Here is a 25,642-nt window from a genome sequence, read left to right on the forward strand (position 1 = left end):
TTGCAATATAGTCATAACAATAACTGATTGTTGAACCACCTTTTGCAATAATATGTGGCAGAACATACTTTCTGCATCAGTTTCTTACGTAATTGTGGTCTTTTCTGCAGCATTGCTTGCATTCATTGAGGTTTATGTATTTGTTTATGCACAACTCTCTTCAGATTCCAACGAAGCAGAACCAAAGTCTAGTCAGAAGAAAGTTCCTTTAACCACATTGATTACTTTCCATTTCAGCCATGCAATTGTACATCTGATTTTATATTTGGGTTTTCTGTCTATATTCATCAGCTGGGTTGAGTCAAATTTGACTCTAGAATACTTTGGCATACAAAGGAGTTCTTGGTGTACTCAAATACTGCACCAGGCCCAACTAATCATCCCTCTATCACCTTGCTTAAGATTTACTGTAGGGATCTAGAATGTGATCTAATTTCGCAATAGTGCACCTAAAGAAATGAGGCTGCACCGGTGGATCAGGTCATCAAGACAAAAAAGAGTCTCAACACATGGAAAGTCTCCCTGTCTTTCAACAACAAACATTAGGCCCACATCATAGTCCAAACCAGTAGTTCTTATCCCTGACCTTCAAGCCCCCCGGTCTTGTTTGTTTTAGGTGTTTCATTACTGCAACACACCTGAATTAAATACCTGGGTGATTAACAGGCCTCAGCAGCTTTAGATGGCTGCAGAGGAGCTCATGCAATCATTTGAATCAGGTGTGATGGAACATATGTAAGATAGAGAGTCTGGAGGACCAGGATTGGAAACCACTGGGCTAAACCAATCACAAGATGGTGAATGGCAGGATCTCCTTCTGACTGGTGATGTCCACATATTAATGTATGTCTCAATAGAAAGTTCAAGCCTGAGCCATGCAGAAATTGCTACCAATGCTCTGACAATGAGCCATCTACCTTCCAGGTTATCTGAACCATGGGTGGCTAGTGGATGGGTGGATAGTTAAACATCCTTACTTTTGCTGCTGATTTGCTCATAAATTGCACTGTGATGCTACATTTATGTCCCCAACCTGATGATGCAATGAGACTGTAAGCGAACATACAATATGAAGAAACGTGTTTTTAAATCTCTGACACGGTCGCTCAATACATGTTCAGGGGCACTGAATCAGATGAAGCTCTTGGGTTTTTTGCAATTTGTCTCAATATTACACAGTCTGACCTGGGGTCAAGTTTATATTTTCAATCCTGGCATGAACAGTAATGATCTTAAATACTTGTAAACTAAAATCTGTAGGATGATGGACATGTTCATAATGGCCTAAAACACTTTGATGGCTTGCAGCAATTTCTTAAGGAGACAATACTGTTTTTTTATGCTAAATACAATAAACCCAATTCTACTGGCCCAGTCCAAGTAACAAAATACGCATACAAATTACTTATGAGATGGAAATGGAAATCTCTATACTACAGGGGACAATGCTTTCATGATACAACAGAGATCTCAAATGTTGAATACCTACCAAGTTTGGCCTCTGATGTGTCCATCTCCCATTTGCTTTTTGGAAGATATCCCTAGATTAAAGAAACACTGCAATCGTTAAATGCGTAGGGGTGGAAGGAGAGAGTAGGAGAGGGGACTGGCTGAAAAGAGAGGAAAGTGGTTTATAAAAGGTTAAAGGACAAACAAGCAAAACCTGCATAACACTGCATTGGAAGATAAAACAATACAATGAATGCTATATACATGCTGCTGGCATGCAGACAAATATATTGCAACTCCTAAGTGACAAATTGATCATCATCAGCTAAATGTTGATGAATTTGAAAAATTAAAGTTCTCTAAAAAGAACGAAAATAGTTTAAGTAAAAGTTTGGTTTAGTCTACTAAGATGGACTATCTTTACAAATAATCCCATCTTAGTGTCTTATGCTCAGGATGCAGTCCTACTGCTGTAAAAAAAAAAAGTCCTACAAAGATTTGCACTCAAGCTACATGCTCATCAATAAATATCTAACTGCACAAGTATCCAATCAATCAAGCCACAATGAGCCAAAAAATACAATTTTGGCATCTAGCTATAACTGATGTATCAGTGTTTTATGATTTGAACATGTGTTTGTCTAAAGTTTTATATCTAAGGGATTTCATTAAAATATACATAGTCAGAAGATGAATTATGGCTATGAATATTCAAATGTTTCATAAAATATGTGGCATAAAAAATCATTACATTTGACAAACTGTTGCAACTAAAAGTTGAACTAAGCCTCTTTTAAATTCCTAAATTGTTGCTTATTTTTGCCAAATTATGTTGGAGTATTATACGTTTTTCGTCTCTAGCTGTTTTAAACGTCTGAAAACAAAGGAACTATTCTGAACAGTGAATAAATAAGAGTTTTCCTCTTAGATCAACATGGGCTCAACCAACATATGCCATCTTTAAGCAGGAAGGAAATATGCATAAAAACTAATCTTTCTCGTTTATCACATGTAGAAACAAAAACAGTTTTTTTGATAGATCTTTCTTGCTTTTTTAAAACAAATAAAACATATATAAAACAGGATAAGGTCATGTAGCGAGTACCAACCTTTGGAATTTCACCTTTCATTTCCAAAGAGTTGTTGCTCTCTTACACATTTAAAGTAATCAGCTGGATTTTATGGTTTAATCAAGGTTAAGTCTGAGTTCAGCAAAAATAAATGAACTTCCTTAAAAAGAAAAAGACTCCAAAATGCAATTTATGACTACGTTGAACCCACTTACAACTACTTTGTATTCTTAAGTTGACCATGTTATTTCATTCTAATTAAAATAACCCCTTATTAATCATTTTAAGATTCAATATTGAATGACTATTAGGACATAATTTTGACTATTAAAGAAATTATTCAGTTGAGTGGTTATGCATGAAATGTCACAGATAATACTTAGTGGACATTTTTAGTCAGCAGGATTCACATCTGTGAAACTCTCCAAAATCAGGAAGGAAGACCTCTTGGTTGTTGGCAAATACTAGGTTTTCTTTAACCCTGTTCCTTTTTATGTTCTCTTTCCTCCAAGTTGCCCAAAAGTCCACTTCTGATGCTTTGGTTGATGTGTTCCAGGCGAAAAGGCAAGGTCCAGTGGAGGACAGGTCCTCCGAACCAAATAAGTAGAAATCTTTTAGGAGTGTTCTAGTGTTAAATATTGGCACATGCAAATAAATATATGCCCAAGTTATTTATATTTTAATAAAGGTCTGTGAAACACTTTTTAAAATATTTTCCACCAATTTATTAAGTAACTTTTCAGGTGTGCCATTTGTGCATTAATAATTATTAAGATCGTAAAGTGACAAACCTCCAGAGATTTAAACCCAGAGCAGAGGAGACCACCAGCACTATCTCATTTTAAAGTGAACCAATGCTGTCTCCTGTGTCTATAAGTCAAAGAGATTGTCGTAAAGTAACTTCATATACAGTATGTAGAGACCAAACTGGCTCTGTGAGCAACTTATGTCTGATTTCCACTGAGCGGTACTTCCCGGGTCGGTGTGGTATGCCATTTCATCTTGTCCATTGTAAATGCAACCAATACAACCGACTCGTAGTGCACCATTTCTCATCACCCTTTGGTTGTAGAGCCATACAATGGTACTGTACGGTTAGGGTGGAGCCATTGGCGAAACACCACAAAGTCTATTGAATGGAGAACAGGAAAACATCACTACTAGCAGAAGACATACTAGAGTTACATTTGTCGTTAACACGTTAGGCGTTTGTGTTTAACTCCACCTCCCCAGTAGGAGTCTAACTGGCAGTGGAAATGCTTTCCTAAATACGCCGACGCATAAAATAGTGTACTGAACCACACCGACCCGAGCCGTACTGATTAGTGGAAACAAGGCATAACGTGGCTCAGCAGCCACTTCCTCCTTGACTTCAGCAGGTTTTCAAATGAATGTTTGCAGACTCTGATACACTGAGCCCACTTATTCTCCAATGGTTTTTAATCACTCAAACTTTTCTTACCCCATGTCCCATTCTTAAAATCCATTTTAAATCAAGAATTGTTTATAAAGCTAAAGATTAATCAGAATAATCTCTCTTGACATTTGAGAGTTAAACACATTTGTCTTTAGATTAATTATTATTTAGTATTCTGTATATGAGAAATAGAACAATCGTCAAGAAACAGTGGTAAGTAAATTCTTACGAAAATTCAGATTTCCTCCTTGCAATCTTAGCAAATTTGGGGAATTTCCACACTTAAGGAGTTTTGTATGTGTAAAACCAACACTAGTTTGTTTCAACCCCTGTAATGTACTTTTTATGCAAATGTGATGTGATATAATATTGCAGCAAGATCGAGCCAAAAGTCTTATTGTCGCCAGGTATGCATTGCTTAGAAAGCTGATTCAGAATAAACAAAGTGATAAATGCTGAATGTCTGTTTCAAAAACCTCATCCAGACAGCTTCTCAAAATCATTTGGTAAACCTTTTGTAAATTTGTGTAAAATAGAACCAAAAAAAAATAATAATAATATGAGGATTACATGGTATTGACTAATTTGAAACGCAGCCCCTTCATCCCGTATAATATTTGGTACTCCCATTCCAAGAAACTGAATCTTCTAGAGTAGTTTATAGTGGCCAGTTTTGGTTTGCTTTCAGTTTTTTGTGTGAAAAGAAGCCAAACCACCAGGAAGAGTTACAATTTTAACATTGATTCAGATCACAGAAATCAAATTATGGGTGTAAAACACCCTAAGATGAAGAATTTACATTTTCATGTAGAGATTCCTTCATTACATATGTATCCACAAGACTAAGAAACTTCTTATTCTTTGAGTACATAAACTAAAATGTGTAAACTAATAACGATTACATTAATTTAAAAAAGGTATGAGACGATAGTGCTACAGTCAACCCCATTGGAAACAAAAAGTGTTCAAAGGTAAAGGAACGTATGAATTACATAATTGCATTGAGGGATTTATACCACCTGTGGAGGAAAAGGTAAGAAAAGGTGTAAAAAAAAGAAAGAAAAGAAAAAAAAGGATATGTCTCTGGTTCTTTTGGTTAAAAGTCATATTAACTAAAGACTAAAATAAGCTGCACAGAATGCACAATAGGTTAAGAGGCCAAAAGACTTATTAGCAAATAAAATGAAAAGGCTCCATCTTAACAGATATAGTTCCCCAAATTTCACCGCAAAAATAGTGCCAATAACTATTTGTAAGAAATTTGCCAACACAAACTGAGGCTACAATGGCAAACAATTCAGTCTGCAGAGATGATCATCAGAGCTGACATTCTCTCCAACCAGAACTTCTTCAGATCTATTGTCAGGAAAAGGACAATTAAAATTTCTGCAGATCCCACATATCCTGGACACAACTGTTTAGACTTTACCTTCAAGTTGCCGCTATGGAGCACTTTTCGCAAAAACAAACTGCAACAGAAACTTTTTCACCTTAGGTCATCTCTCTGATGACCACGATGAACACATTACAGAATAATCTGTCAGCTACTCTGCTATGCAACAAATTAAGCATGTTTACACTATCGCAATCTGCCTTTCTTTATTCTTAAAAAAGAAATGGCTATATTGGCTACATAATCCTGTATTTTATCTAATCAAAATTGTATATATTTATACTTTATGTCTACGCAGTGAGCGCTTAAAAACCAAATTCTTTGTCTGTGCACACAATCTTAATCAATAAAGCAGATTCTGTCATTGGTTCAAAACACAGAAAGACATGACCACTGGGAACTAAATGCTTATGTGCATCACAATTCTGGTCAAGTGCCTCTGACACCATGCAAAGCGTCACATTGCCAAGTTCATCAGTGAACACACAATGTTTTGTGTTTTAATTTCACAGTTCTAGCCCATCACAGTTCTATTTTTTTAATTTACTACGACCATTTTTAAGATTTGAGAGCAAAAGGAAACCCGACAAAAATCAGTGGGTGTTTCCTTATAACACAGAGCCTTAAACATTCTTAGAAAGCTTCACGTACTGAACTTTAATCTCCTTGATGAATAATATTATATATAAAAAAGAAAATATGGCCATGTAATATTTTATATTCTTCAATCAGTGGTAGAAAGGCAGGAATGAGTTGTGTGGAAGCATAGTGCCTGAACAACCAATGATCTGTAAGGGTTGAAAATAGGAGTGCAGCAAGCTATAGAGGCTGAGCAATAGAGCATTGCATTCTGCCAAGTTAATCTACCCCTCAGAAGAGCACACCAAAATGTTCCTATTGTCCAAAAGCTACAGATCTAGCATAATGTTCAGAAGTTCTTATACTGTATATCTTTGTTTCCAACAACTGTACTGTGTTCTAAAAAAGATCACAATAAGGGGCTTTTAGGGACAAAGAAAAGTCATGAAAGTCATTGAATGTTACATGTAAAGATTTAGGGAAAAAAGAGTCAAACTTTTCAACCAGTGCACATTAAATTCTTAAATGTGGCACAACTGAAGGCAAAACAGGTATTAATATTTCAATGTTTTAATAAACAATTCTTAAAATGTACAGTTAGTATTGTATAAAACTAAGAAAAGGGAAAAGATATTACACATTCTCTTACAAGATATAGGGACTCCAAGAAATATTTAAATTATTTTTTTTGTTGTGTGGAAAACAGACTCAGATTAGTCAATCAGTATTTGTATAACACAGGGACCTACGTGTCCCTTAAGGTTAAGGACAGTTTTAAATGAGTTTTAATCATAACTGTGTTCAAAATCCACAGGAAGTCTTTCTGTTTCCCAAAAATTATCAGGAAAGCCAATTTCTGACTTTGTTTATTCTGCTTTGTTTATTTAACCCCAAAGAAATCTGACCATACAGGTTTGTATTTGCAGTGAAATAGCTCAAATGTGAGAATGTTTTTCCACTGAAGAAGACATCTATATGTAGAAAAATAAGAAATATAACTAAAAAAGGCAAGCCTTTTTTCTTTCAAGCCTAGTTTGCAGTTTGTACTGGATGTGAAATTTCTGTATTCAGGCTGCCCAGGTGAAGTTATAGCATTATGCTAGGAATTTTAAAATTCCCAATATTACAGAGCTCTTTGAACCTTCCAGAATAGTTCTAAATAACTTTGGCTAAAAATGATTAAAAAATAAACTTTACAAAATTGTATATTTTCAAATCCAGGTTAAAGCAGTTTCTAAGATGTTTTAACCCTCCTGTTATGTTCGTTTCTAGGGTACAGCAAAAATGTTCGTGGGTCAATTTGACCCAGGGAGTGTTTAATCATGCAATAGTGTCAGAAACCAAAAAATTCCTCCAAAACATTTTTGTATCTGATTATTAACTCCAATACTAACCATTTCAATCAATATTTGTGCAATGATGTTTTATTATTTCTCAGAAATTAAGGATCAATGACGACAACCTGCTCATTTACTCATTTGGACATAAAAAATGGAATTTAGATTTTTAATGTCCACTGAAAAAAACCTAGACACAAAAAAAACAATAATTTCCTTGAAGTTGACCTTTGGTAAATTATTTTATATTATACTTTTTTTTTTTACCAAAGGGTGATCTTTATAATTGAACTTGAGACACACATACTGTTCTGGGTCAAATTGACCCGCTGATTAAAATCAAGATAAATGAGTCATGCAGAGAGTATTTATGTTTTCATCCACTTCTGCTGAGTGTCACTCAGAGTGGGTGGAGTTTGTCCACAGGAACAGAAAAGATTCCCGTCAAAGGTTGTGTGAACACCTGCTTTCTCGCAGTTTCCTAGTGAAGTAAAGAGAATAGTGAGAAAGTGGGCTTGTGTGTGTGTGGTTGCGTGTGTTGGTGTGTGAGTGTGTGTGTGGTGAAATATGGTTCATAACTGCAAGGAAACATATAGAATTGGACATTTTAAAATCTTTTTTTGCACTTTAACCTGACTGCCGGGTCAAATTGACCCGAACAGTATCGATGTAAAAAGTAGACCTAGGGTTTGGTACAAATGTGTAACATGAATAAATTTTCAACTTATGTCTAGAGTGCACCTATTAAGACAAATAGAAAACGTTTCATGCAAAAAAAAATGCTTCTATTTTTTTTTTTAATTTGTAAATTTTAAAACGGGTCAATTTGACCCGGAACATAACAGGAGGGTTAATTGAATAATTGCTATGAATTTCCACAACGGAATGACAAGTATTAGGAAAATTGTTTTAGATTTTTTTTATCCACCCTATTTTTTGCAAAGTTTGTTTTTTTCTTTATTTTAAAACCTAATAGAAATAAAATAGTGGTTCTTCAGAAATGAAATTTCCTTTACTATAAACTTGTGAAAATATCTAAATACCTACTAAATATCTACAATGTCATATTTTACAACTAATGTCATATTTGCAGCTCTTTATTTAGATGGACTGAGGCCAAAATTATTCTTGCTTATAAAGATTGCTCACCCCGATCTATATTATTTAAAATGAAATGTGTTTTAAGCGTCTCAGTCTACAAAACCTTCAAAATCTAAAGTTACTTCACTTAGAGATCTCTGCAGAGAAACAAATCAATTAAACAATGACGCATTTAAGCTGCAACAGTGCAAAGCTGGTCACCACATTTCATAAATGGTTTAAATGATTGCGACGTTTTATACACATACAAAAACAGTATTTATGCTTAGATTGTACCATATCTTATATTGTAAAGAGAATACATTTAGACATTTTAGTAGTATGTTTTCAAATCTTGTGCTATAGCATAAATTTTCATTGGTTTGGTTTTATGTTTTACTGTGACGTACTGGAATGTTACATTAAGGGGAAAATCTATTTGATGCAAATTGCGTTTAAATATCATTATAGAGTTAGAAACATAAAAATAATAATAAAAAGACTACAAAACTAAAACTACAGTGCTTTCTTAGTCTTAGGGATTTCATCTGTTTTTGTTTGGTCATAAAAAGGTTTACTCAGTGAATGATTTTTTTCTTTTTGATTTAGGACTAACACTACAGATCAATCTGGAAAACAATTAATCCTGCATATGTTTTGTTCAATAGAAGCAGACATGAAAATATGTGGCTAAGAGGTGGAGCTTTTTTTGTCCTACCAGATCGCTCTCTTCTTCCTCCTCCCTCTTGGTTTCTTGGGGAACGTCTTCAGGGTTGAAGTCCTCCATTTCGACCTAAAAATTCAAGCAAATCAAAGTTTAGCTCAGACAGTCACTGACAAAAAGGGTTTCAACTTCCAGCAGTAAAAATCTACAAAAAAAATTTTTACCTCCTCAATGGCGGCATCTTGAAGCAAGGATCGCACATCTAGGCGAACCATATGACGAGGAGATGACTCCCAGTTGTTGGACATCTGCATATAAAAAAATCCATTAAAAATAATTGTTTCAGTCAAAGATACGAGAAAGTTACCTTGATTGTCTTAGTATTTGAGATAAAAAAAGCAATCCTTTTAACCTTTGTTATATCCTTAAGCTTGCGCCCATGGACATTCCTCTTTGCACATGTTTGAGTGTCAGCCGTGATTTCAGCTACATACACCTAGAAATGGAAGAGAAGATTTTTTTTTCAGCAGGAACCAAACTGAACACCTTTCGATTAAATTTATTTAGCTAATTTATTAGGTTTATTTGATAGGTAGACACACAGTAACATAAACAAACTGAATAAAACAGCAGGCCCATGCTTGTATTGTCGTGCTTATAGAGTAAGCTAATTTGTAGCATGTGTCTCTATTTGGAAAATGTACTAATTTAAACAACTCACCTCAAAGCCTTTTGTTTTGGCTGCGCTCCAGAATTGCTCAAAATGTTTCACTCGGTCATTAATGGTGTCCAGAATAATAAAAGGGAAGAAACCGTCATCAAGAGTTTTCTTAAATGTTTTCAGCATGCTGCTCCTGTAGGTATCCTCCATCTCAGGTTCATATTCATATTCAAGAACCTGAAAGACAGTTGTTGAGCATCTCATCATTTACACTAAACTAAAACAATTCTGATTAAACTCATCACAGTCCATCAGATTAGACAGTTTGATTGATCTCCTGTGCACCAGACCCACCTTATTTTTGACTCTCTTCCCGGTGTCTGGGTCTTTCTCAACTTTCTCCACCTCTGTCATGAAGTAATCATCCAGAACAAGAACTCTTGGAGGTGCGCCACCACATTCAACTTCCTTGTCCTAAATAAATTTAGAATAATTTTCTAAATTTGTTTGTAACCAAAATAAAACCATTTATGTAATCTTTTGTTTCCTCTAAATACAAGTCAATGTTAAAGGCTTATCTCAATTAATGAAAATATTGATGATCAAAAATAACAGAAATAAACACTTGAAATATGCGTATTTAATCTTTAAAACATGCAACTTTCACTTTAGAACTAATTTACTGAAAAAAAACAGATATTTCTAATTTACTGAGATAAACATTTTTAATACACTTAGGGAAAAAACAAACAAAAAAAAAAACAGAATTACGTACCCGGATAAGCTTTGCAACGTGGCTTTTTCCACTTCCTGGGAGGCCCCTCATTATAATAACAATCTGTTAAGATACAGTTTTCTTAAGTCCTTGCTCATCTATGTTAATGTTACATAAATTAATATTGCAGGAATTACGGTAATTAATACCCTCTCAGGTCGAGATAATCTGCCAGGTGCTTTGAGGATGTCATCAATATTTTTTATTTCAGGCTTCTTCTCGACTCGTGGAGGTGGCGGTGTTGGTGGAGGAGGCAGTGGAGCGGCAGGGTGTGGTCCTCGGTCCTCTGGATAACCTCTTCTTTCCACTGAATGGCAATATATCCATTTCAACAAATTCAAAAATTTCATTAATACCTGAAAATTTACTTGGCTGTATTAGGCCCAAGTATTTGTAGCATTTTAAAGAAATCCTTTAACCTTCTGTTACATTTATTACGCCCAAAAAATTGTTCAAACTAAAATTGTAAATAAATACATGTTTTAATAATGCATGAAAACTCTGAATAAGGAATGCTAATTAACATATAGTGCGTCCAACGTACAGTAAGGCGAGCTGTAACGCTCGGGCCCAATGCGGTCAGGTCCGATGCGGTCTGGCCCAATGCGGTCAGGTCCGGAGCGCTCATACAGAGGTCTGTCAAAGACAGGCCTTCCATAAAATTCGTCTGGGTCACGACTGCCACTTCGCTCCTTATCTCTATCCCTGTATGCTGCTCGAGGAGGTAGTGGAGACCTGCACATAAAATTACCATTTTTAATTTCTTTATTATAACCTTCTTATTTCCAACCATCAGACTCAAGACAAATCAAGACGTCTGACACAATTTGATAGTACCTTTCTTCAACCAAGGTATGTGTGCTTGAATAAAAATCAGAAAAATAATGCCACTTAAGTAGAGAAGCTAGAATAAAAAAAAAAAAAAAAAAGGTTGAATATTCAACAACAAAGGCCATACCTTTCATCTCTTTCCCGTGAATGATAACGCTCCCTCTCATATCTGTCTCTATCATATTCAGGAGGCATATCTCGGTACATCTCCCTCTCTCTGCTGTACTCCCGGCGATCCAAATAGGGGTCTGGTCGCCGGTCATAATACGGATCTCGGCTGTAGGAATCTCTGAGACCAAGTGGTTCTAAGAATTTAGTTTAAAGGAAACGGAAATTAAAAATCAACACTTAACAAAAATGATAAAAAAATTATTGCAGCATGAACCCTACCTTTATCATAGAGGCGATCTGATGGGACTGGGTCAGGTCTTAATACTATTCTCTCACCATATGCAATCCGCTCTACAGTTGCCCCGAGCTCTGAAAAAGGACAATCAGCACATTTCATTACACCAGGATCACCGATTTAACACCTAATATGTCTCTAAATGTTAACCATGGTATTTGTTTTTCTGGACATACCATGCCCATGTCCATAATCGACAGTTTTAGGAATTACTGCCGGTTTGGCTGAAGCAGACAGTGATGACTGGTAATCTACAGCAGGTTTGCTTTCCCAAGACGCTGATTCAGGAGCAGCTGACTGAACAGCAGCACTCATACCCTGGTGAGAAAAGATACCATTATTTTCAAAGCTCTTACATCATATGGTACAGTAGAAAAACTAAAGGGAATCAAGTTTCTTTCCTTTATTGAATTTCTCATACAACCAGAAGTGTTTTCAAATAATAAGGTAGCTCTCAGTTACCTTTAAAACATTCCTAACATCTGCTGGGATCTCCAAGCCAAGGAGACCTGCAGGTAGCTCTGGCAGAAGGTCACTGGATGCAGGTTGTAGTTTTTCAGTACTAGGGGTCTTTCCCTCTTGCAACTCCCTTTAAAAAAAACAAGCTAAGTTAATAGTTGCCACCTCCGCATGAGGGATTGAAGGGTTTCTGTAATGTTGTCATCCTCAGGTCAATTCATGACCAAAATTGCAACATTTGTTATATTTTCAGTCTGCTTTCACTCTGCTCTGTGTCAAATGAACCAAACTCTTTGAAAAACCTCACTCCCCCTGTCCTGTGGTGGTGCTTCACCAATAACCACTGAGGGAAACAACACAAAAATGTCTGAAGCGCTACAGTCCACTTCCTGCTTTTTGGAGAAGTCTCTGGGCCACTTGGCATTCAAATATGTATTCAAACCAGAGTTTACTTCAACCAAACTGAGAGCTAGGTTTTTAGCCAGACCAGAGTTAGCTATTATGGTCGACATCAGAGATCACAGTTCCTAAAGCAAATTACATTTTTTAGGTTGGATTTTTATTCTGGGCCAGTCAGCCACTCATCATTACAACATGCTCCCACAAACAAAATTAAATAGAAGACAATAAATTACCTTATTTGCTTAAGTTCTTGAGCAGCTTTCAGAATAATCTCATGCTGCCTTTGAGAAAGGGCAAGCACATTTGCCCCACTTGTTCCTTGGGTTGCTGCTTCAACTGAGCTTCCAGGCAAGTCTGTTGCAGATCCACCAGGTGGCGGCTCTTCTTTTCGCTCCTCATACTGAGGTCTAAGGTCACCATAATCGGGATATGTCCTCACAGGTAATGGAGAACGCCTAGAAGGTCTATCCCAGTCAGAAGCCCGTAGGTGTGGCGGTTCATCCAGTCTGTATGGGGGCTCATCCCTATAGTCAAGAATCCGTAGCTCTCCCCTTGCCCTATCGTTTTCATCATAAGAATACGAGCGACGTCTCTCTGTTTCTGGATCCCAGCGTTCCTCTCTGAGGTGCGGTGGGGGTGGCATGCGGGGAGGATACTCTCTTTCAGGAAGAGGACGATCTCTGTCCCACTCCCCCTCACGGAACTTGGCTTCTTGGCGATAGTCCTCAGGTGGAAACTCTGGAGCTGGAGGCTGGCGATACTCATCCTCACCTCGATCATAATCCAAAGCTTTGTCCTCCTTATATACCTCTTCATATCCTTCACAATGTGGACCTGGGCGCCACATTCCCCTCGCAATTCCTCGACCCATAGGTCGTCTTCTCATTCCTCCTCTGTCAATTATTTCATGTGGAGTCATTGGAGGCCCTCGTGGAGGATACCATTCAGAATCTTCTTCCGTTCCTTCATACAAAGGCTCCTCTAAGTGATCCATAATTTCATGGGGAGGAGGCGGAATGCGTCGCCTGCCTCTTCCTACATCAGGATGCCCTGGATGGCCATATGGGTCGTGCTCGAGGTACATTGGGTGCATTGATTGATCCACGTTGGCGTCATCCAACTCCATTTCATGACCTACAGCCTCATGACCCATTTCACCGTGAATAGGGTGAAGTGGACCTCCTCGGCCTCGAGGCATGAAACCAGGGTGCCCACGTGGAGGACGACCCCGACCAGGTGGAAATGGGGGCCTCATGCCTCTCATTTGAGGCCGCCATTCTTCCCAGTAGGGTTCTCCTTCCTCAGAACACTCAGCTGACTCAGCCTCTGCCCAGTGCATATCATCTAGGTCTCCTCTAGCAACTGCTGGACCCCCTATTCCCATGTGTGCCCCTCCTCTACCTACTGGTGGGCCTCCTCTACTAAAGGGTGGTCCACCTCTCACCATTGGTGGGCCTCCTCTACCCATGGGTGGACCTCCTCTACCCATAGGCGGACCTCCTCTACCCATAGGCGGACCTCCTCTTCCCATAGGCGGACCTCCTCTCCCTATGGGTGGACCTCCTCTCCCCATGGGTGGACCTCCTCTACCCATGGGCGGACCCCCTCTGCCCATGGGTGGTACTCCTCTGCCCATGGGAGGAAATCCTCTGCCCATGGGTGGTACACCTCTCCCCATGGGAGGAAATCCTCTGCCCATGGGTGGTCTTCCTCGTCCCATTGGGGGCCCTCCTCTCATTGGGGGTCTACCTCGCCCCATATATGGTCCCACTGGCTCCTCATAATACTCTTCCTCTTCAAAGTAATGTTCTTCTGGAATCCATGTGTCTTCAGGACGCATCTCTGATTCATCCTCGCCAAAGCCCTGATATGACGGATCTTGCCAGTAGTCTTGTTGCTCTTCAGGTATTCCTGTATCTCCCTCCGATGGTACATAGTCATAAGGCATTTCGCCCACCCCCTCCTCAGTTTGTGCAGTATTATGTTCTCTGTACTGGCCAGGGCCCAATTGTCCACGCCCAAGTCCACGCAGTGGAGGCTGGCCACGTCCCCTGCCAGGAGGTAGATTTGGAGGTTCTGGTTTTGGTGCTAACTGGTCTGAACTTTGTAGTTCTGGTTGGATTTCAGCAGTCATTTTAATTGATTTTTTGTTGTCTGTCATTGGTCCATCGTCCTTTTGGGAATTTTGTGGAGGTGGTGGAGCTTTTGATACCGAAGCAGAGTCTTTCGCCGATGTAGTAGGTTTGTCTTTATTCCTATCATCAGTGACACTTTTGTTTTTTGCTTCCTCAGACTCTTTCTTACTTCTTAATGTCTGGGGAATAGGGTCATCTTGAATAAAAAAGCCATCTGCTCCAAGCAAATTATCATCTGTCAAGTCATCAGCTGTTGACTTATTTGGTATAGTTTCATCTTTGTTAGACAGTGGTTGAGCAGGTGTTTTTGGCAAGGTTGTTGAATCTGAACTGGCAGGATTTTGAATGTCAGTCTCCAATTTAGGTTCAGGACCTTGCTGCTGTTTTAACTGAGGGGCTGAAGGAGATTCAAAACGTGGTGGAGGGCAAAGGGGTCTTAAGGAATCCAATCTAGATTGCTGTCCAAAATTAGGCTGGTCATGTCTGGGTGGATTATCAAAGCGGTGCCGTGGCTGGTCAAACCTCGGAGGACCATCAAAGCGCTGCCGTGGTTGGTCAAACCTTTGGGGACCATCAAATCGTTGCCGTGGTTGGTCAAACCTTTGGGGACCATCAAAGCGTTGCCGTGGTTGGTCAAACCCTTGAGGACCATCAAAGCGCGGGCGTTGCTGGTCGAACCTTGGGGGGCCATCAAAACGGTGCCGTGGTTGTTCGAACCTTGATGGGCCGTCAAAGCGCTGAAGTGGTTGATCAAACCTTGTCGGACCATCAAAATGCTGCCGTGGTTGATCAAATGTTGGGCCTTCAAATCGTTGACGTGGTGGGTTGAACCTTGGAGGACCATCAAAACGCTGCTGTGATTGGTCGAACATAGGGGGCCCATCAAAACCTTGTGGTGGTTGGTCAAATCTGCTGGGCCTGCCATCATTAAGAAAATGAAACTAAATTAATGTTGCTTAACAACAAATATTCATATTTATAAACGGCTAATAAAAATAGAAAAAAATATTTGCAAATTGTTGTTAAATGTCAGTCCCACGTCAATATATAAATACCAGTAAAAAACAAATACAACTGACCGTGGTTCTCTTATGCTGTTGAAACTTGATGTTTGCATAGTCAAAGGACCAGGGGGTATGACTCCAACCCCTCCAGGAAGACTTCCTTGTACATGGGGTCCGTCAGATGATTCTGAATGTGCCACAAAGGTAGGAGGTTGTTGGCCTAGAGCTGTAGCACCTGTAGCACTTGCAGCTGTGGCACCAGTAGCACCTGGAGCAGTGGCAATAGCACCAACCACAGTGGGTTGGACACCAGGGTTCACTACTTGTTGCTGCAATGGCGTATCTTGTCCAGGGTACTGGCCAAGCTGTCCCATCATAGCACCATACTGGCCTGAGGCAAATGGCACCATAGCAGTAATAGTGGTCACCCTCTCTTGAAGATGAGCATTGGTAGCATTCATCTGCTCTTGCCACTGCTTCCATTGGAGCTCATAGTCCTGCAACTGGTCTTTATGAGGATAAGATTGAAACTGTTCATGCCACAAAGCAAAAGAACTATTCCAGTTTTGGAATAAAGGTATGAACTGCTGGTGTTGCATTTCATAGTGCCTCAGCTGCAGTTCTGCAGACATCGTCTGCAATAGAAACAAAAATAATGTTATTGATTTTAAGCACTATTTACTAATAAACAAAGAAACAGCAGAAAATGTAAGCTGATATTATGTTAGGCTTTTACCAACCTGCAGGTTTGGAGGCTGCTGAACTAGTCGTTGATACTGTTCAAGAATCTGCTGAAGTTTTTCATGTTGCTGCATGAGAGCTTGGTATTGCAAGCTAACTCTCTGCTGTTGCACCTGCTGCCATTGTGCTGCTGCAGCCTGCAATTGCTGAAGACGAGCAGCTTCCTCTGAGTCTTTTGGAGCATCAGGCTTCAAATAAAATCAAGCAAAGATTAGGGGTGATCATAAATTGCATATATAATTATGCAATATATGCATACGCATATTGTTTTTTTATCTAACACATGTTTGATATATTTGTAGAACCACAGAGTTCAATTTGCAATGACAATAAATATTTCAAAGTTAAGTCAAGGCACTAACAAAATCATCCACTAAAAGCAGCTAACAAAACACATCTTAAACATTGCTAAAGCTTAAGAACTAGACTGGAAAATACATCGCTTATGGGTGGAGACCAACAATATCACAAACATAAGTTGGAAGACAAATAAAAAGATTTTGATTGTGTTAAAAAGTAGGGTTGGGTATGTTTTCAGTGCAGTTGGTTGCATAACCTCAATATGCTCAGTGTCTTGTATTTGACACTGTGTTTAGGTATTTGTCATTAGTGGCATCAAGGTCACCATTGAAGATACTTGGGCATGTCATATTTTGCCTAATCATTCCCAACACAAAAATGCTTCCCATCTTTCAAACAGGTCAAAGAAGCATTGGTAAATTTCCACCTCAACAGATGGGTTCAACTTAGAAAAATTGTGTAAAAAACATGTCTCTGGTAATGTCAGTTTAGGTGAAAATTTTGCAACCCAACCCTACTCAGAATATGGCAAGCATCATGAGAACTGAGGCAAAATATGCATGGGCATAAAAATGACGGGGAGAATGGGCATAAAAATGATGGGAAGAATGGGCATAAAAATGATGGGGAGAATGGACAGTAAGACTTACTGTGTCTGTAAAATTAGATGAGTTTCCTACATTTGCACTCTGTAAAATTATGCAAACAACATTTAAATTTAGACTGTGAGGCACTTACATTCTCCTGAAAAACATCTTAATATATTCTTAAAGGCAAATGTGGAAAAACTATTTAAAAATTACTCATCAAAACCATATTAGCTGTTTAATAATAAATGCATGAATAAAGGTCCTGTGAATTGGTGCAGAGGTAAAATAAATTAAAAAATCTACAGTTATTTTATTTAAGTGAAAATCATTTTATGAATCTTTCTTTATTCTTTGAGAACAGATAAATGTTAAGCTCACAGAGCCTAAATAGTACATTGGAGAATTGTATTGCATTTACATGACATTATACTACATTACACTAAAAGAGAAACAAGAAAAACTGTAGAACAAATTAGCAGTATTAACAGCTTCACCAAAAGGGCCTTACACAACTTCTTTAACAAGAACTTAACAAAAAATCATTTTGTAAAACCGATAGATCATTTACGAATATCAATATAAGTGTAGGAAAACTTACCTTTACTTCTACAGGAGGTGGGGGTGGCACAGGTGGTTCTTCTCTTGGTGGCGGTGGCGGGGGTGTGCCTTTTGGTGGTTCTGAGGGAAGGGGAGGAGGCATTGCCTGACTGGGTGGTTGCGGAGTTAGAAAGGCATTGCCTGCTGTCTGATTTGGCTGGGCTTTCTCCTGCCTCAGTTTCTGTAAATTCTGAAGATGTTGTTTGTACCACACATTCTGTTGATCCTGATAGAAACAGCATCACAAAATAAAGTAGGTGAGGATTATGCTTTTTCTTCATTCTTATAGATATGTTATTGCTTACAGAGTTTAGATATTTTCCCTAAAACATGTTTCACATTTTTTGGCAGTTGCTTTTGGACATTTTCAACACAATAAATAATGAAATCAACTATGGGTAAAGCTGCTTTCACACTCTAGACCCTTGAATTTAACTTGAACAAAAATTATTTTACTTACAAGATACTTCATTGTTAAGCTTATCCACCAGGGAGCATGTGTACAATAACATTAACAGTAGCTACAGGTCAACCATATTTACTTTGCTCTGATTGAAACACATTTTGCTATGACTGAAACACATTTTCAAAAACAACCAATAAATGTAAGAAATAAAATGAGGACAACCAATAGACAAATGTTTAGCAATTTGTTTCACAAAATTATTTTAAATACAAATGTAATTTTATTGATTACTTTAGTTTTCAAACATGTAAGCAGATAGAACCAAAGTTGTAGTTTCTATTTTTTTTTACTTTAACTGGTAATAAACAAACAAAAGATAAGAAGAAGCATTCATTAAAACAGGCTTCTGCTTTAGCAATGTAATAAACCATTATGCTATGTTAATTAAGACTATTAAGACCATTGCAATTTAAATTTAACTTGGTTAAGGATTTTAGAAAACTTTATTCAACTCTTACTTGCAATTAAAGTCCTCTTTTTTATATACATGGGTTAATTAACTTTCATTAAAGTTAAGTGTTGGTTCTTTGGACCAACACTGAAATATTTACCAAGCTGATTTTTGTGCAATTGCACATACAATCAATAAAACAGTGTTGTTAAAAATATTCAGAAAACAAGCAATTTTAACTTCAGAGGAACAACTATAAACTTGAGGGAATGGTTAAAAAACACCCCACTTGAGCAAAGTTACTAGTTTCTTTGTATATCTCTTTCAGTTACTCAGATAACATCCCCAGTGTTGGTTGCAGCATTACCCATTATAACTTTTTTTGTTGTCTGAAGCCAACTGGAAACACATGTTTTGAAGCAACTGTAGACTGAAATCTTGTGATCTGACATCCAAGCTTCATTAGCCTCTATGAGGTCTGTTTTGGATCAAAAATGTAAAAAAAAAAAATTAAGCTTATTTTCAGGATTTTAACTTATTTGTCCAATTTGAAAATAATGCAGTCAGTCTTGTTTCAGACCCAAAAAAAACCAATATCACCAATTTAAGTCATTACCTGTAAAGGTACGGATGTGTTATCATTCGTGCTGCACGGGTTTGTGTTGCTGGCCACTGGAACACCGATGTTTTCCTGCGACTTGGGTGGCTGGGATTCTGGATGTGGAGGAATCGGCTTGGACTCCGCTGGTTGCTGCTGCGGTGGAGGTTGCGGCTGCTGGCCCTGATTGGGTGGTAGCGGTCCCTTAGGTGTCTGAACCGGAGTCTTTTCCTGCACAAGGTACGACTGACCACTTTCGGCGCCCTCTACCTGGCACGGTCCTTCTGAATGCCACGGAGGGGCCGCGTTAAACCCACCCGAGTGTCCACCTCCAAACCCAGTGCCGCTGTTGCCGTGGTGTAACACGGATTGTAGCTGTTTCTGGTGCAACATCTGGAGCTGCTGCATCTGCTGTCGGTGCTGCTCCTGAAGGCTGGAGAACAACGAGCCGCTAGAGGAGGCCTCGTAGCCGCCGAAACCACCAGGAGCCGGACCTGTTCCGATCGGAGGCTTTCGAGGGCCAGGTCCTCCGAAGCTTTGAGGCGGAGGAGCCCCGTAATTCCCCCAGGAAGGAAACATTTTATAAAACAAAGCCACAGAAGGCCAATGTGATTACATGCACAGAAGGCCCTGGAGTGACTAACAAAGCTAGCAGCTAGCGTCGACCTCCGCTCTTCAGAGGAAAATAGCTACATTGTCAATTGATTTTATGACCAACGATACAGTTAATTAGATTACAAAAACAAAATGAATTGTTATCGCTTGGAAGACTAGTTAAACAATTTAGAAATTTCACACAAAAAATATTTGGTAGGATTAGACGCTTTGTGTCGTTGAATGGCCGACTACTACAGGAGCACGCAGCTGAAACCGGAAATACGTCACTCATTACATGATCGTTTCCTATAGTAGGTCTTAGAAATTTTTTTTTTAAATATAAATGTTTAAAATTAACATTCCTTACTTTTGTATAAAAGCTCTTGCTCGTGTAAATGTAATTTTATCTTACTTATACCGTCAAGTAAAATAATGAAAAGTTTTGCGTGATTTATTTTTTTTTTAAGGTGGAACATGGCAGTTTCGTGAAGCATGGATGCATCCCATGAGGTGCGAAAAGGAACATCACAAAAAACAAGTATCATGAATTATTATAAAGTATCAATAAAACCTTCTTAAAGAGGCTGCTCGGGTACTGACTGATTATAACATTTGATTTATTTTTGAACAACATATAAACGTACCATTCTATTAAAGAATAATAAAAAAAACTAAATATGAATATTTTGCACTGATGTTGTTTAGTAACTAATGTTATTTAGAAAGGTACCTTTTCACAACATAAAGGATGGTAACCAATACTTATAGCAGATATAGAACAGTCCAGTGATAATATGCAATGTTAACTGTATATTCAGTTTACCTACAAGTGGCTGAACAGTCCCAGCAGATAAAAAGTAACAGAACAAGAAACAGGTGTATCAACAAGTCTCACGATTACATAAACTGTAGGTGTCCTACCTGCTTTCTGTCACTAGACTAAGTGCATTTTACACTTCTCCCACTAGATGGAGACATTTACATGGTTATTCAAAAGACCATTTTGATCACGCTCACACCAGTATCACACAGGAGGATCATAATTATTGTCGGCAAATTAATCACCAAATCACCAATCTATTAAAAATTATATATGTTATCCAAGTCATTTAAACCCAAATATCTAATTGTTGGTAACTGAGATGATTTCCATAAATTTTTAAATGCTTGCTAAAAGTATTTCATTCTCATAATTGATCCAAGAAATAAAATATACAAACAGTGCTGATTTTGAGGTTGTGTCTGTTGTCAATACAAATTTCTATCACCAGCTAATTACCAATGTTTTGGGTAATCCAGCCAGTAATATTATGGGTCATAGTTTGTGGTTGTTGTGTGGATTGAAGCTTAAAAGTTTGGGATCCGCACTGATGTGAAATAACATGCAATTGCTCTGTAAAACTGTAAAGCTAAATCACATATGAATAACTTAAAACTTACAACCGGGGTAGTCAATGCAAATGTAAAAACTGTGGTGTACTTTGTTGATAATAGCTCTTGCCCCCATAAAAAAACTATAGATAAAATACATGAAAAAAAGGCAATAAGGAATATCAATTTCAAATTGCCATACTGTCTGGTGAAAAGTTTAGTCAAATACCTAAAGATAGACTTAAAGAGTTCACATAGCCTACAAAGTCATTTTGTTTATCAAAAGAGTCAGAGTGGTGAGAGGTAAAAGACCACTGACTTTTGGTTGCCCTTGAGGCCTGATACACATAAAATAATTTTCCTTAACATCACCAGTAAATCTGTTTTAATTTTGACCAGAACCACTTTAAAAGAACCGTTAAAGCGGATTAATCAAGCCGGTCCTGTTTAATGTCTCCCGTTAATTAGTTTGTCAGCAGTGTTTTAATATTGCCTAATGACTTCATATTTCACCAATGACATTCAAGGGGTGTTAAAAGAGGAGAAATGGTCCATTCAGGCCTCAGTTCTTTCACTTAAGGCGCCCTCAGTGAATAAGACAAGGTCAGGGAGGCCTAGCCTTTAGGGAGAGATAGATTATCAGGGGAAGGGGGAAGGAGAAATCCCATAGAGGAAGCTTTCTCCTCTCTAAAACAGCATGACGGGCACAATGTGATACAGTTAGAACAATACACTGCTCAAGGGATTCATGATACAGCTTAAGGCAGCCACACTGTATAGGATGGCAGAATAACTTCACAGTACACAAAAATACTAAGACCAGGGATTCAGGCTTCCTTGCTTCGACAGTTTTCATTTACTCTCCCATAATCTGTTGTAGCAACAATTATAAAACAAAAATCAGGCTGATTATTATACTTTAAACACAATGAAAGTTGGGTCCTTTTGATCACAATCAGCACTTTCTAAAGGTTTTTGAGCAAGAGCAAAGAAATCAGCAATTGTAAAGTTGTGGCTCACAATATTGAGGACACGGCGTTTCTTCTGTGATGAAAATCCTATGTTAAACAAAATGCTCAATGGAGGCTAATAGATCCCCAACAAGTCCATGCACTGCTTCTAAAATGCTTTGTTTGGCAAATCAATTTTCCCATAACCCGGTGAGGAGAAAAGTGATGCGGATTGATCGCACCCCCTCGACTTTGTTTCCAGAATATTGTTTGATGGCTGGATAGATTAATTGGTATGACATTTCAAAGCCCTCTCTTGGCTGTCAGCATCTAAGCCTCAGCGTAGCAATCGAACCACGGTCTAATTGTCTCCTATGTAATACCTCAATTCCTAAATTAGAATGCTCTATGAACTATTCCTTTTATAAAAGCTAATATAATCACTGTGCTCAATCAGAAATGGGTTAGCAGAGGAGTGATGCAGGGCTGATAAGGCAGGTTGCATAAAAGGACATCACCCAAACTGCTGCGCCAGCACTCTCTTCACTTTAGATGTGGAATATACAAATCAGATAAAGGCAGTCAACAGGCATCCATTGTGGTTCAAATGTGAATCAGTGCTAGGAGGCGTGTTTACATCACTAAAACTGGTGAGAATGTAAAGGAAAAAATTCCACTCAAGTCAGTACTTCATAACGGCTGGTTGTGTATACATGTGCTCCTGGACTCTGACTCTGACTTGACACCACAATGTCAAACTTTAGCAGTGCATCCAAACAGAATAGATTAGTAAATCAAATGTTTCAAATTAATCTTTTTTGGTACTGCATCTTTTTTACAACTTTGGTGTCAAATTTTTACGTTGAGCCACACAATACCTCAATTGTGTGGCATGACTCAACAATTAAAGTGCAAAAACGTTTATGAGGTTTGAGATTAGCTTTCTCTGCTATTTGAAAACATAAAGTAAAAAACACACGATTGACAATTTAGACATTTTGGTTTCTTTGAACTGAAGTAACAGAATGCTTATTTTCTTAGTGCTGTTATTTTAATGGTGCTCTGACCATCATAACACCACATTTCTACCATTTTTTCTGAATAACCCATCTAGAAGTATAAATTTAAGAAGGCCACATGTTTGAGTTCACACAAAAGACTGATTCTGGATTGATATAAAAATAATATCACCAGATCAATGGACCAGAGGAAAAAGCTAATTAATAAAATAAACTAATGATAATGTGTTTCTTTACTTTGGGTCAGTGCTTTCAAACACTGACCCAAAATGGTTACAAAAGTAGATTGTATTCAATTTTTATCCATTGAACAAATATTCAGAAGTGCTAATAACCTTATTTTTACTGTTTCAAATAAAATGCAGGGATATTGGATTTTGAGCCTGTTAATCAAGTGGAGCACTTATTTAAATTCTTGAATTAAACCTGATTATTTTTGTTGCAAAAAAAAACAACTGACATTTGGTTTTCTGTGGCTAAAAATTTTGATATGCCATTATTTTTCTCTGCATAAAGCAATACAACATTTTCTTCCCCAAATACGTCAGAGTAATGGTGCAGCTTTCGCCCTCCATATTTCATCAACGTTTGTTTACCATTCAAAATGACTAATTGCCCTCTCTTGATTTCCACATTGTGGGCTGGTCTCCTCACAGAGAAAGCTGCTCAGAAGCCATCCTCCCTTCATTTGCTGCGCCTCCCTATCACCCCAACACACCCACTTGCCTTTGAAAACTGTAATTGAATGGGTTTGTATGTCGTCAAATTGATTAATCATATTAATTTGGACTTGTTAGTGGGATGGTTGAGAGCGATGACAATTAGATTAATGAAATTAGTTAATTCTTCTTCTCATGCCATACTCACATTTTTAAAAAATGAATAAAAAAAAGGGGCCTGTTATGACAAAATCAGCAATCAAGATTTCGCTGCTAATTGAATGTCTTCCTTTATTAATGATAGGTTTATAAAAAGACCTTGAGGACGGACTATTAATTGATTAATCAAAATTCTTCAAATTATGCAGAGTATACAAAGGAGTCGGAAAATTTGATTATGGAGAATACACTGCCCAAACTTTATATAAATGACAAGTCTTGCGCTGGAAAAATATTATGATAATCTCAAGAAAATGCATATTTTTAATACTTAATTGCATTTCTATATATATTTAATTAATCTTGCATTTTGTATATTGCAATGCATAGCAAAAACAGCAGTGATGTCAATTAGTGAACACTGTAGAAAACAAAGACATTAAAGGGACTGTTCATTGTGTTGCAATACTGAGACTCACCAAAGTTTCCAGTGAAGAAGTCCTGATTACAGATCAGTTCTGTGTCGAGTAGCATGTCCCAGCAGAACCTCAACCACACATTCATCATGCCTGTTACTGCAGTGAAACAACAAAGGCCCACATAAAAATATGTAAATACAGGTAAACGGAATGTGAGATCCTTCAAAACGATAGAGCTTTGAATTTCATTATGCAACAAGCTGTCTGTTTATTATTAACGATCCCCATGAAAAAGGAGTGATTGTTTGAAATGATAAAGATGAAATGCTATAGTTTATGCCACCATGAATCTGATTGGAACGTCCCCACTATTAGAAAGGCCGATAAGAGCATTTATGACTATTTGCTTTGCGTCATAAAAGGAAGTGGGCTGTAAGATTAATATGAGCAGGTGCTTGGCTCCAGGTCCAGTAGATTGGTTTGCTCCCTATAGCTTACAGGTGTGGTAATAGGTTGGTTTATGCTCTCAAATGTGCTCTGTCACACCAGTAAGATAAGTAGAATAATGACTAGCACGTTCTGCATTCACAGAGTGTTATATTCGATATGCATGCTGTGTAAATGTGGGTGAATAATGCTTTTGTTTTCTCTATAAATTTACCTAGATGACAAGATGCTATCTGGTAATGTGCCCTATAGAAACGTGCTAAAAACGGTGGGTTTCCACATTTAAAAAAACATATAAATCTTGTTCATACTGATGCTGCAGGAATGAATTACACCAAGACTTCACCTATTCAGTGGATGTATTGGGTCAGCATTTTTATGTAGCTGAGTTTATTCCTTCTGGGAATTGTTGCAAGTGAAACACACCCATAAAAAGGCAACAACATAGATTCTACTGTGAAAAGTCTATCTTGGGGATTCTTGCTGAATATATTAAAAAATGTTTGATACAGCTTCGGTATAGAAATAAATTAAAGATGACTGATTAATTCTTTACATTTTTGTGATTCAGTCGAGGAAATTCTTGATTTAGTGGAAAAAGAACAAACTCCATAAATGTTTACAAATGTTAAACTTTACAAAAGGGTCAAGATTTCTTACATACTGTATCTTATCT

At 37.8% G+C, this 25,642-nt stretch overlaps 1 protein-coding gene across 5 annotated transcripts in view; it reads right to left on the minus strand.

Annotated features, from left to right (window-relative positions):
• Positions 1 to 20,224, minus strand: part of ylpm1 (YLP motif containing 1) — a 31,222-nt gene extending 10,998 nt beyond the window's left edge. For 2 of the 5 annotated variants that reach the window (XM_032585313.1, XM_032585314.1), the window contains exons 1-19: positions 19,364 to 20,224; positions 17,892 to 18,116; positions 17,354 to 17,392; positions 16,403 to 16,591; positions 15,738 to 16,297; positions 12,757 to 15,576; positions 12,125 to 12,251; positions 11,839 to 11,980; positions 11,647 to 11,736; positions 11,384 to 11,561; positions 11,263 to 11,286; positions 10,970 to 11,160; positions 10,575 to 10,732; positions 10,426 to 10,488; positions 10,005 to 10,124; positions 9,711 to 9,887; positions 9,402 to 9,485; positions 9,214 to 9,297; positions 9,044 to 9,118 (exon numbers count right to left, since the gene is read on the minus strand). In XM_032585313.1, the coding sequence (XP_032441204.1) occupies positions 9,044 to 9,118; positions 9,214 to 9,297; positions 9,402 to 9,485; positions 9,711 to 9,887; positions 10,005 to 10,124; positions 10,426 to 10,488; positions 10,575 to 10,732; positions 10,970 to 11,160; positions 11,263 to 11,286; positions 11,384 to 11,561; positions 11,647 to 11,736; positions 11,839 to 11,980; positions 12,125 to 12,251; positions 12,757 to 15,576; positions 15,738 to 16,297; positions 16,403 to 16,591; positions 17,354 to 17,392; positions 17,892 to 18,116; positions 19,364 to 19,924 (5,907 nt within the window). In that variant the 5' untranslated portion in view covers positions 19,925 to 20,224. Of the gene's footprint in view, positions 1 to 1,489; positions 1,542 to 9,043; positions 9,119 to 9,213; positions 9,298 to 9,401; positions 9,486 to 9,710; positions 9,888 to 10,004; positions 10,125 to 10,425; positions 10,489 to 10,574; positions 10,733 to 10,969; positions 11,161 to 11,262; positions 11,287 to 11,383; positions 11,562 to 11,646; positions 11,737 to 11,838; positions 11,981 to 12,124; positions 12,252 to 12,756; positions 15,577 to 15,737; positions 16,298 to 16,402; positions 16,592 to 17,353; positions 17,393 to 17,891; positions 18,117 to 19,363 lie in introns of all 5 variants that reach the window. The other 3 variants (XM_032585310.1, XM_032585312.1, XM_032585311.1) reach the window with 3 other exon arrangements.
• Positions 20,225 to 25,642: the final 5,418 nt, after the last annotated feature.

This window comes from Xiphophorus hellerii, chromosome 15 (assembly GCF_003331165.1).
Source record: "Xiphophorus hellerii strain 12219 chromosome 15, Xiphophorus_hellerii-4.1, whole genome shotgun sequence".
Lineage (NCBI taxonomy): Eukaryota > Metazoa > Chordata > Actinopteri > Cyprinodontiformes > Poeciliidae > Xiphophorus > Xiphophorus hellerii.